Source organism: Protomyctophum bolini (genome assembly GCF_963924005.1).
Source record: "Protomyctophum bolini genome assembly, chromosome: 11".
NCBI classification, from domain to species: domain Eukaryota; kingdom Metazoa; phylum Chordata; class Actinopteri; order Myctophiformes; family Myctophidae; genus Protomyctophum; species Protomyctophum bolini.
In genome coordinates this window covers 34402299-34414131 of record NC_137872.1, presented here as the reverse complement: position 1 = coordinate 34414131, position 11833 = coordinate 34402299, and the positions used below count along the sequence as shown (strand labels likewise).

Sequence of the window (11833 nt, the reverse complement as noted above, 5' to 3'; positions counted from 1 at the left end):
TGCAAACAGCCAGTTTGAAGTCATGTTTTAACTCAATTTGTTATTGTCATCGTTTGTTTGGGGGAAGCTGACGGCATCCCTGGCGTGCCTCATTGTCAAGTCTGTGTTCTCACAAATAATGCGAGCGTGTGCATAGACATGCATGCGTGCTCCTGCGTGTATAGTCCAGTGGTTCTCAACCATATTCGTGACCAGGGCCCACTTGAGAAAATCTCAAAAGTGGCTGCGGACGGTCCACACCAGACCACTTAACACGCGGTCAGATGGATAGTGCTTTTTAAATTATTTTGAGGGCCCAGTCGCGGTATCATCATCATGGGCCCGCAGTGGGGCCTGGTCCACATGGTTGAGAAACACTGTGTCCAGTCCTTACAGTAGTGTTATGTTACAGACAGGCCCTCGCACTCTTCAGTCTCCAGCAACGATTGTGCAATAAAACTGAAGTCTATATTTTTAAACCTGCCTACTGTATGGTCACCTGTTTTGTCCTTTGTTTTCTGTCTGTTTTAACTGTGTGTATTGGGGGGTTGGGGGGGTATTAAATAACCAAACTTCTTTCCAATGTAATCGGAAATAGCTTCTGGCTTTTCTGCCTTTTTATTAATTTATCAGAGGGGTTGAATACTTTGGCAAGGTAAAGTATGCATGACACATGTTTGTTTATTTAAATACTTTATTAACTGTCATTTTGCAGAAAAAAACACAGAGGTACAATTTTATACACGGGCTGGAACCCAAAGTGCATAAACATTCTGTAACCGTAAAATAAAACGTAGCATTTTCCAATACATAGTACCTGTTTTACGACATCCAGCATGAGATCACCAGCTAATCTGACACAATGCCAGCATGGTGTCATAGCATGACGTGACATCTCTATCTATACTGATGCAACTGGAGAGAGAAGATAAGCAGATAGATCTACGCATATTCAAATAGAGAAGTAACTAAGATTAGATTGTATTTGGCTTATTGGTGGTAGAGACTGAAAATGTGTACATTGATTCATAATCATACCTGCAGTTATTCTGCATACTATTTGTCATTACAGTACCTCCGTGTACCCCCTAGGGCCTAGGGGGTACACTGCTGCACTGCCTAGGTTTGATCACTGAACTCCTCAGACGCCGAACCGCTTTTAATTCATTGCCAACCCGGGCAGAGATCTTCATGTGATCTTTCGCATCTTGAGACGAATTCTTGCATTTTGTATGCATTTTCGACTCACAATGTTGACAAGAGGTCGGGTTTCATGAACAAAAGTTGCAATATTGTTCCGAGATCATCTTTCACGTCTGCACTCTGCAGGCTTTTCAAACTCAACATGTAGAAGATAAAGAGGGAGGACACCTCCCCTTTCCACCTTCATGTCTCACTTCCTCCATCACACGCAGATCTACTTAAATACTAGGCGCTTCTGGGTCCTCATTCCTGTTGGCTGCCGTCCTGCTGACCCTGACTTGAGCCATCAACTCCAATTGCCAGGTAAGCCTACCGCATCCATCTCCTGCACAGTGAAAACCCCTTTAACCCTACAGATGCTCTTAATCCAGAGCGATTTTACATAGCAATTTACAGTAAGCAAGAGAGTGTATGGGTCCATTTGGTTCACGTACACTCACATTTACATTGGATAGATGAACACTGAACAATTTCACTGTGTGTTCTTCTCCAGACATTCACCTGCACAATACATTAATCTGAAGAGATTTCATTTAAAATATCACACAGTTTATCCAAATCAGAAAGTCAACAAGGTCTAGAATTTTTTTTTTGCATCATTTCACAAAAGTTTTAACTCTTGTCCTGAAGTCACTCTACCTTTACTGTATGTTGAGTTAGTGAAAGAAAATGTCTTGAGCTTTAGTCTGTAGCAGGCATGTCTTCCACTTTTGACAGTGAGAGTGAGCAACCCAAATTTAGGCCACTGATGCTATAAAGGATTATTGAATTAGGTGCAGGGTGGCCACAGGGGTCTTGTGATGCACATGTCAACAAAAGAACTACGTTTTGGACTCGAACGCATACTTTAGGCGCGGCTCTGGATTTGAGGAAGTCGAGCTGCAAATGGAGGTAAAACTAAAACATATATGAAGTCTTTCGGTCTTAATTTTCATGCAGTTTGGTGGGCCTGCACTTATTTCAGTCACAATTCACTGAAATCCCATCAGATTTTAAGCTTAAGGGTAAGACACTTGTAAGACATTTGTTTTTCAAAATGTAATTTCAGCTTCGCATCATTTATATGTTTAGTGTGACAGCGGAATCATTTCATTGTATGCATGTCCATTGACATATAAGTAAGAGATCAAAATCATGCGAAACACAAGAACAAAAGAGATCGGTGTGTGGGAAGAAAGCTGAAAACTGTGATACATATGTTGTGGTTTGCTAGTTGCTCCATAGGATGTGGTTTAACTGTTGCTTGGGGTAAAGGTGCATGGTTGTGCATGGTTTATAAGCCTGCTTCTTTATGACACATTTTCACGTGTACAGTAGTCCCAATACAACTTTGTGATACGACACTGGTACAGTATATTGCACACTACCATGCTGCTGTCTTTTAGTCTCTGTATATGCATAAATATCAAGTGATGCACCAAATATGAAACAAATATGAAACAGTATCAGACAGACTGGAGGAAGTACGGTACTTGTGAAAGACTCTTCTTCCTCTTTTCTCAGCTTTCCTGTATTGTCTGTTTCCTGCAACTGTGTGTTTGTTACTTGATTTCAACATGATAAATCGGGCAGCTAAAGACCCTGTGTGTGTGTGTGTGTGTGTGTGTGTGTGTGTGTGTGTGTGTGTGTGTGTGTGTGTGTGTGTGTGTGTGTGAATATATATATATATGTATGTGTATATATATATTATATATATATATATACACACACACACACACACACACACACACACACACACACATTCAATGTCTTATACCTCAGAGTAACGTTTATAAGCCGTTTAGCCAGTTAAGATGGCCTGGCCTGTAAAGAAAGTAGCTCTGTTTATTTTTCTTTGCAACTCACACAGCAAGAGGGATTTGGTTATATTTTGTGTATCAAACATCATTACAAGTTTTGTGTTACAGCCACAAAGACATTAATACCTTCCATTATTTTCCCCCCTCCTCATTCAGTGCACCATGTCTATAAAGGTTGTGAGGTCCAGTAAGTTCCGCCACATCTTTGGCAAGGCGGAGAAATATGACCAATGCTACGATGACATCCGTATCTCCCAGATGACCTGGGACAGCAACTTCTGCTCGGTGAATCCCAAGTTTGTGGCCATGATCGTGGACGCCAGTGGAGGAGGGGCCTTCATGGTGCTGCCCCTGAGCAAGGTGGGCCTAAGCAAAAGTCATGGGGAATATCTCTGCATCCGGTTATGCTGGGGAAAGTTGGTAGGGGCCGGTTGAAGTGCCCAAAGGTGATATAACCATTAATACATGCAAGACACTTGCATTGAAGTCTTACCAGGAACATACTGCATGTAAAAGCCGACTTACATTTCAAGTTTATTGTCACATCACACGTTTACAGGAGTAAAGGAGTGGGAGAAACAAGCTCCCACACAAAATATAGCTATAAGAATAGAGAAAGAAACAAAGCAAAACAAATGAATATATTAATGCAAGATGAGATGGCATGAGAGAGGATATGTTTAGTTTAGTGTCTTTAGTGATGCAGTAAATAGTTGTCTGCAAAGCGGTTTCCCACCAATTACATTTGAAATGTGTTGAAGCTGTAAGTCTCCGCCCTTTACCTGCTAGATGTGTCAAATTAGGACATTCTTGTCATAATGCTAAAGGACCATGTTTCAGAGCACAGTTGTATTTTTGTTTGGCTTGCTGGGCGGCATTGCACATTCAGCTGAAAAAGGAAGTTCCATGTGCAATTTCACCACTACACGTCACCCACTCTGATGTTGCGAGTGTTTTTTGCCATATTAGGAGTGCTTCACTGTCACATCAGTAAGGACAGGATGTGGTGTGAAAGTAGTTGGCTTTTCAGTCACGTATGTGGAGTACTTTGGCTGCTTGCACAAGTTCTTTCTGGTATTTCATTAGCAGGCGGATTACACAGTAAAGTCCTGTGTTCATTAATGCTGAGAGTATACAAATCAGGGTAAAATGTTATACTCTCCCAGAGTTAAATTTACACTGAGGATTTTTAGTATGACTTAATTGATGGTCTTGAGATATACCACCAGAATTCATAACTAGCCTTGACTTTGTGAAACCACTCAAAGACTTCTCCAGGAATTATCTGTACTGTACAGTGTATGTTTTCTTGGGTCAATGTAACTTTAGTCACTGTTAAGCACTGAATTCATGTTATTCGTGGTATAATTTTAAATTGAAGGGAAATATGGTAAAGAGAGAACAAATTGTTGAAAATAATTGATTGGGCTCCATTTGTTGAAAATAATGCACTGCACGGATGAATATTGGCGTTGTAAAGCTGGTCTAGGGTGTATTTAGGTACCAATAACTTGGTCAGTGGTTGTCATTGTTCCCCAGTCAACTAGAATGTTTAGTGGACCCTCTTGTGTGATTTATGGGGGGATGTTCCACTCGGCACTTGGGTCAACGCATCTCCAAGGAGATTGTTATGAGGCAAGCCTCATAGCAATGGGTATTGGAGATTAAATCTGCACTGGATACAAATATCGTAGTATGACATAATGACATAATATGCTTTAATGCACTCAGAATATTCCAGGACCGATTTGAGCTGACATGCATAAGGACAGAGAAGGATGACAATTAGGGATAAAGATGGCAGCCCTGACTGCGCCAGAGGGCCACAGGAGTTGGTCTTTGTGTCTCAAAGTCACAGTTTATTCCTCGCCACTCGAACGCAGTTAACAGGCATTAAGAGTAATTGGGAGGCATACATGTACAATTTCAGTATCAGCTGACTATCAAGTTTCCACGTCCCAGCTGTGGTAACACATTCATTCATGTTTCCAAATCTCATCCAATTCCCAAATCAGTGGTCCTTTTACCTTACCTCTGAACTGTTTTAGCTCCTAGTCCTTGTCCTATTTAGCCTGAGGTACTGAAGTTGGAAAATGAAGCGTCATGTTTTGAAAAGGATTTGTTTAATAGTTTTTCCGGCTCTCTAATATTTACTGCCTACTGTTTTGTTTCCTTACATTTGTGTTCTTGCTAAGCTTTTTACAATATTTCATTGCGGCTTAGTTAAACACTTTGTGTGATAAGTGACCAATGCTATTTAATGTGTAATTACTACTACTACTACCAAAAATAATAATAATTACTTTGTTTACCTCTCTCTCTCTCTCTCTCTCTCTCTCTCTCTCTATAGACAGGACGCATTGATATGTCATACCCCACTGTATGTGGCCACACAGGACCTGTTCTAGACATTGAGTTTTGTCCTCACAATGACAACATCATTGCCAGTGGATCGGAGGACTGCAGTGTCATGGTAAGACAATACCACAATCAGTGCAATTGCTTTAATCTTTTCAATAAGGCATTGAGTAACTTTCCTTTTGTTATTAGGCAAGTAAATTAAGTGTTTATTATGTGCTTTTGCTGACGTCTTGACAGATTTGGGAGATCCCAGATGGTGGCCTGGTCACATCTATGACAGATCCTGTTGTCAAGTTGGAGGGACACTCCAAGCGTGTGGGCACTCTGAGTTGGCACCCCACTGCCCATAATGTACTCATGACTGCAGGTAATAAATACACTCATCCATAAAGCATGCCTGCAAAAAGGGTTCCATTTGGGTTTTTTTTGTTTTTCTTTTGTAAGATATTTTTGGGGCTTCATATACCTTTCTGCCTGCTTTTGATATTGCCCCCTTGGTCAAGCTGGGAGGTGAAGATTGCGTTTTCGCCCCTGTCTGTGTGTCTGTCCGTCTGTGTGCAGTAGTAAAGTAGGTCTGTAGAACATAGTTCAAGTCAAAGTTTACATACAAAGTATAGAAAAAGTAATTATCTTTGTGTGTGTGTGTGTGTGTGTGTGTGTGTGTCCCAATAAATCGAACCCTGTAAACACTTTGACTCACAAAAACTGATCAAACTGGTCCAGAGCCCGGGCAGAGGCCTTTTTGGGGCGGTTCTGGACAACCGTGGGTCCAACCGACTCGACACCGGGCACTGCACCCCCTGCTGTGGTGTGGAACGCAGGTGTCGAATTTGAAGTCGGTGGGGCTAACGGTTCTCTAGTTACGTGGATTACACACACAGAGACAGAGACTTCATGGTGCATTCATAGATAGATGTGTTTTCTTTCATCTCCACTCATTGCATGCTATACTGCCCTCTGCAGGTTGTGACAATGTGCTGATCCTGTGGAACGTGGCCTGCGGTGAGGCAATGATGAGGCTCGACACAGTACACACTGATATAATCTATAGCGCCGTCTGGAACAGGGACGGCTCCAGGATCCTCACCTCATGCAAGGACAAGAAGCTGCGTGTTTTGGACCCGCACAATGGGACAGTCATCGCTGTAGGTTCCTCTAGTATTACTGGTCACACTGACTCACTAATAATGTTTATGTTTATAAAAATGGCCTGTTTTATGCCAAGCTTTCCTGGGCATGATCAGTGATAAGCTATGGGCTAATCACCCCATAGCGATGATTTGATTGGCTGAGCACAGTACCTATTGAAGATAAAAGTGAGGGCAGAAAAGTGAAGACTCCAAAAGTGATTGGCCGAAATGACTTTTGTGACGGATGATTTGATTGGTTGAACACGTAATGTGATGTATGATGATAAGAGCGCCCCTCACACAAGAGTGATTCTTTTTAACACAGTTAATGTCTGCCTTCAAAATGTCATATCTTTAATGCCACAACAACTTTCTTATCTAGAATCTTGAATTCCCCCAGAATCTTAAATGATTTTTCTGGAAAGGTTTTGTTAACTGGAAAAGTTTTGTTGAAATCCCATTTTAATGCAAAAAATGACTTTGGAGGCCCAATCCTGGCTCACAACTATAGTTTCCTCACATAATTAACACCTCTGTGTCCTCCGTTCTCTGGTACGTAAATTCGCACAACCAATGCCAGTGCTCCTCCCTTCACTGACACCACCTTTCTGTCTTATAGGAGAAGGACAAGCCTCATGAGGGATCCAGACCCATCAAGGCATTGTTCGTGTCTGATGGGAAGATCCTCAGTACAGGCTTCAGTCGTATGAGCGAAAGGCAGGTGGCACTCTGGGACCCGGTATGTGTCAAGTTTTATATACATATAACATATACTGTATACACGTTACACGTAAGACAACAGCTCTTCCACTATCACCTGCTTGAAAAACATGGAACTAGAATTTTAGTGTTTTAAATTAAGTATTGTTCAATTATGTGCCATATAGGTTACATGATCACAGAATCTGGAGTCTGCAGAGCCAAGACAAAACCCACTGTATAATTTAAAATGGGGCATAGCAGTGGGCATGGTTTTCTGGTTCCACTGAAAAATCGGCCATTCATTTTCCCCATATATATATATCAATGATTTTAAGCCTATCAAGCCATCCAGGATCCTGGTGATTCATGGCCATAAAACCTTTGATTCTGTGAAGAAAAAAAAGGGTAGCCTATTTATTAAATGTATAGTATAATATAATTAAATATTCAATTATTTAGTTTCACAGAATCAAAGAATCAAATCAATAATTGATTTTTGTAAATCTCTATGGGAAAAAAAAATTAATGGCCGATTTTTCAGTGGAACCAGAATACCACACCCACTGCTATGCCTATAGGCATTGATGGCTCGAATCCCGATCCTGACGACCTTTGCTGCGTGTCACTCCCCATCTATCTCCCCGTTTCCTGTCGGTCTATACACTGTCCTATAAATAACGGCATAAAAGCCCCAAAACAAATGTTAAGATAGAACATCATCATGATGATACAGTTTATAACACATTTCATTTCATGTTAAATTCTAAATGTTCTCCTTTGCCTGGATGTGTGTTTCAACAGAACAGCTTCGGAGAGCCACTCACCTTGCAGGAACTGGACACCAGTAGCGGTGTCCTCCTCCCATTCTTTGACCCAGATACTGGCGTTGTCTATCTCTGTGGCAAGGTTGGACTTTTAGAGATCTCTCTCTCTCTCTCTCTCTCTCTCTCAGTCTCCTCCTCTATCTCTGGGCATTTCACCCTGCACTTTCCCTCTGACCCATACACACGCAAGCAAGCATGCACTTTTGCACGCACGCCTTCAATGCGTGTCCCCAGTTAGACATTCTGTCACCAATAAGCAATAAAGTGGTTTAATATCAACATTTCTATCAAGATTAGGCTTCTGTGGCCAAGAACACGGATGCATGCATATGTACAGACTAGTGCATGCACACACACACACACACACACACACACACACACACACACACACACACACTTAACAACATTTCTTTATCTCCATTTATAGGGGGATTGCAGTATCCGTTACTTTGAGGTGACAAATGAGGCTCCATACATCCACTACCTCTCCATGTACGGCAGCAAGGAGAGCCAGAAGGGGATCGGATACATGCCGAAGAGGGGACTGGAAGTCAACAAATGTGAAATTGCGAGGTAAGATATTTACAGTTGCAAATTGATAAATGATGATGAACCCTGCAAATTTTTACTGTGGCGTCAATATTTTGTATTTTTTTAATATATCCAGATTCTACAAGCTCCACGAGAGGAAATGTGAACCCATTGTCATGACCGTGCCTCGCAAGGTAACTAAACGTCTTCTGATCTCACACTGAAGCACACTTTCATAACGTGTTACATATTGTTCAAAATAGAAAATAGCTTTGCCCTCACAACTCTGCACTTTCGCCCCGTGCGCAGTCTGATCTGTTCCAGGAAGATCTCTACCCAGACACCGTTGGTCCGGAGCCAGCCGTGGAAGCTGACGAGTGGTTTGGCGGCAAGGGCAAGGCGGATGCCCAGCCAATTCTGATCTCATTGAAAGATGGGTTTGCGACAACCACGAAGGCCAAGCAGTTCAAAGTTCACAAAAGTCTCCTGAAGACCACAACTGCTTCCATGGGAAGTCAACAAGACAGCTGTGGGGTGAGGATATAAAACTTATGCAAATCTCTGAGTCAACCGTTGATATGCCCATATATAGACAAATCCACAGAGGGGTGCCCTGGGCACAGCCATTACTGAGATGTACCATTAAGTGCAGCTTTACACCTCAGCACTGATTAGCTACACCTGGCCTACGGCTACAGGGCACTGCTCCGTGGATTCGTCTCTATACATGGACATGCGACATGCAACTTTTAGCAACTAAGCTTATTATAGTGGTTGCAACTGTATTAATTGATTGTCCGAGTCCTGTGGTGGGAGTTCTGCTCTGGTTTTGGTGAATGTTAAGTAGTTCCGGTCATTTTGTGGGGGCCACTGGGGCCACGCATTAAAACAAAAAATCCACAAAACTAGCATAATTTGTATTGTTAACCTATTTCTAAAATATTAGCGCAACTTTCGTTCAACTTCGACCCCTCTATCACATGGAACTATTTTTTGGGCGTAGTGATATGGACACAAAAGACATAGCTCCGTGTGATATGTTTAGGGATGGTCGAGGGATTCTGCCCTTCCAAGTCTACCTCCCACTCTACTGAGACCAAGATCAGGGTCGTGTTCAGGAGACGGGGGGAGTAGTTTGCTACTTTTTGGAATGGGTTTGTTTGTTTTGAGGGCATTGAACTCCTCAGGAAAACACTCTGTTTGGGCCCTTTGCAGGAGTTGCTTCTCTGAGTTTATGTAGTGTTGGGCCATGTTTGAGTTGTGATCTGCTTCCCCATGAAGCATATTTGTTAGTTTCCTCCGTGAGATCATCCCAGCTGCTGTGCTTGTTTGGAACAGGGAGGTTTGTGTTGTCAGACAACATCACTTGATTGATTGATTGATTGATTGAAGTATTTATTAACAGTTTGCAGTATTACAGTACATTTCAAGCACAACTTCAATACAAAAACTGTTAACTGAGGACGACACCATAAAGCATTACATTTGTTCACAACCGGGTCCACCATTTTCAATTCATCAGAACATTCAGAGACGTACAAATATACACTTCTATATATTCTTCACTGTGCCACAGAACATTGACTTCCTAGTTTTCCTACGTTCGGCAACGGGTTCTGATCCAGAAATGGTTTGTTTGTTTTGATGGCATTTTACTCCTCAGGAAAACACTCTGTTTGGTAGTGTTGGGCCACGTTTGAGTTGTGATTTGCCGCCCCTTGAAGCATATTGTTTGTTTCCTCCATGAGATCATCCCAGCGGCTGTACTGTGCTTGTTTGGATCAGGGAGGTTTGTGTTGTCAGACAACATCACTGTGCCACAGAACATTGATTTCCTTATAGTTCCGCCACAGGTTCTGAACCAGAAATCTGGATTGGCTATAGCCAGCAGTCAGAAGTCATCAAGAGCAATGGAGTTGCCTTGATTCCATCTGTGTGGCTGAGAAAGTTCAAGGAGGGTTTTGCCACGTGTTAAATCATCAGCTGAATTACTCTTTGAGTCGACATATCTCCAGCTCTTTGTGTCAGTCAGTGTCTGAATCTCAGCTACTCTTGTGCCAACAATTACCTTGTTCAAACTGGGGCCACAAACCACCAGGAAACAAGGATTCCGAATCAATTATCCAGTTTATTTAGCAGGATAATGATGATGGTTTCATATGATGATTGCCATGGTTCTACAAAGTAAAAACGGGGAAATAAACTAGTTATAATATCTTTCTATAGAAAACATCAAATTATAAATAGACTTCCATAGTCTGGCCTCTAAATACTTTGATAATTGTTACTGCACTAAATAATCTGACGACAGCCTGGTACAATGAGTATTGTTATTGCATAACCGTAGGGGTAACTATGTGCTCCAACGGGCATTACACTAGTTATATAGAAAGCACACTGTTCTCTGATCAGGGTCTCGGTCTCTTTTTTCAAAACCTTTTAAACTTTTTTCACCTTGTCAAATGAAAGAGACAGTTAATTAGACGTCGTCGTTACTATGTTAGTATGACTAAAGTCTCTCTCTGTCTGTTTCTCAGGAGGTCCAGTCTTTGCGGAATGAGGTGAAGCAGCTCAAAGAAACAATAGCAGACCTGACCACGCGTGTGAGCAAGATGGAGAGCAAGCTTTAGAGGAGAGAAGGAAGTTAGAAACAAACAAATGTGAGTGGAATGAAATGACGTGTAGAGCAGAAAGAACGTTGTGGCTTTCAGTTTTCTGATAGCGCAAAGAGACAAAAGGGAGAGAAAATAAAATACACAAGATTTAATTAAATTTCAGGTACCACTGCCGAATATAAGATTTTGGTTTCGTTTTGCTTGAAGCTTGAATTTGTTTATTTGTTTATTTTTTCTGATCAATTAGAAAATAATTAAAAATGTTTTAATATATGCTTTTTCATATTTTCAAATAAAGTCTGTATTCTTTTCCAAAACAAATGGAGTCATGTCACTTTACCTATCCTACTGATTTTGGTGCCCCCGTGCACAAGACAATTTAAAAATCCAAGCACACCTGCTGATCATGGTGGATTAACCCAAACCACTTGACGGACAGAAACACACGAAACAATTATTTTGTATTACATTTGAAGCATTTATTGATCATTGCGCAACACTGACAATTACAAAATACAATGACACTGATGAACAACTGGAAATACTAGTTTTCTTACACATGTTCCCTGAGGCCAACTTAGGTGCCTTTTTAAAAGATTGTCTTTACAGCATTTCTGATTAATTTCATAGTGAAAAGGATAAACTACAAAAATAGAAGAGAAAGAGGGAATGGGATAACATATGACACA

General features: G+C 41.4%; 1 protein-coding gene across 2 annotated transcripts; it reads left to right on the top strand.

The window, feature by feature from the left end:
- Positions 1 to 1390: 1390 nt before the first annotated feature.
- coro1a (coronin, actin binding protein, 1A) lies at positions 1391 to 11465 on the top strand. 2 transcript variants are annotated; one of them, XM_080776820.1, is made up of 11 exons: positions 1391 to 1485; positions 3138 to 3341; positions 5332 to 5454; positions 5580 to 5709; positions 6306 to 6487; positions 7092 to 7211; positions 7976 to 8080; positions 8426 to 8571; positions 8666 to 8723; positions 8839 to 9063; positions 11067 to 11465. In XM_080776820.1, exons 2-11 carry the CDS (start codon positions 3144 to 3146, stop codon positions 11157 to 11159), a joined length of 1380 nt encoding a protein of 459 aa, XP_080632946.1. In that variant the 5' UTR covers positions 1391 to 1485; positions 3138 to 3143; the 3' UTR covers positions 11160 to 11465. The 2 variants fall into 2 exon arrangements, with proteins under 2 accessions (XP_080632946.1, XP_080632945.1); XM_080776819.1 differs by lacking the exon at positions 1391 to 1485 and adding an exon at positions 2056 to 2073.
- The last annotated feature ends 368 nt before the right edge of the window (positions 11466 to 11833 follow it).

Bases quoted from the DNA above. Each gene is read 5' to 3' on its own strand.
- coro1a (XM_080776819.1), top strand. The intron at 3,342-5,331 runs GTGGGCCTAAGC...CTCTCTCTATAG, and splicing joins TGGTGCTGCCCCTGAGCAAG to ACAGGACGCATTGATATGTC. The intron at 5,710-6,305 runs GTAATAAATACA...TGCCCTCTGCAG, and splicing joins TAATGTACTCATGACTGCAG to GTTGTGACAATGTGCTGATC.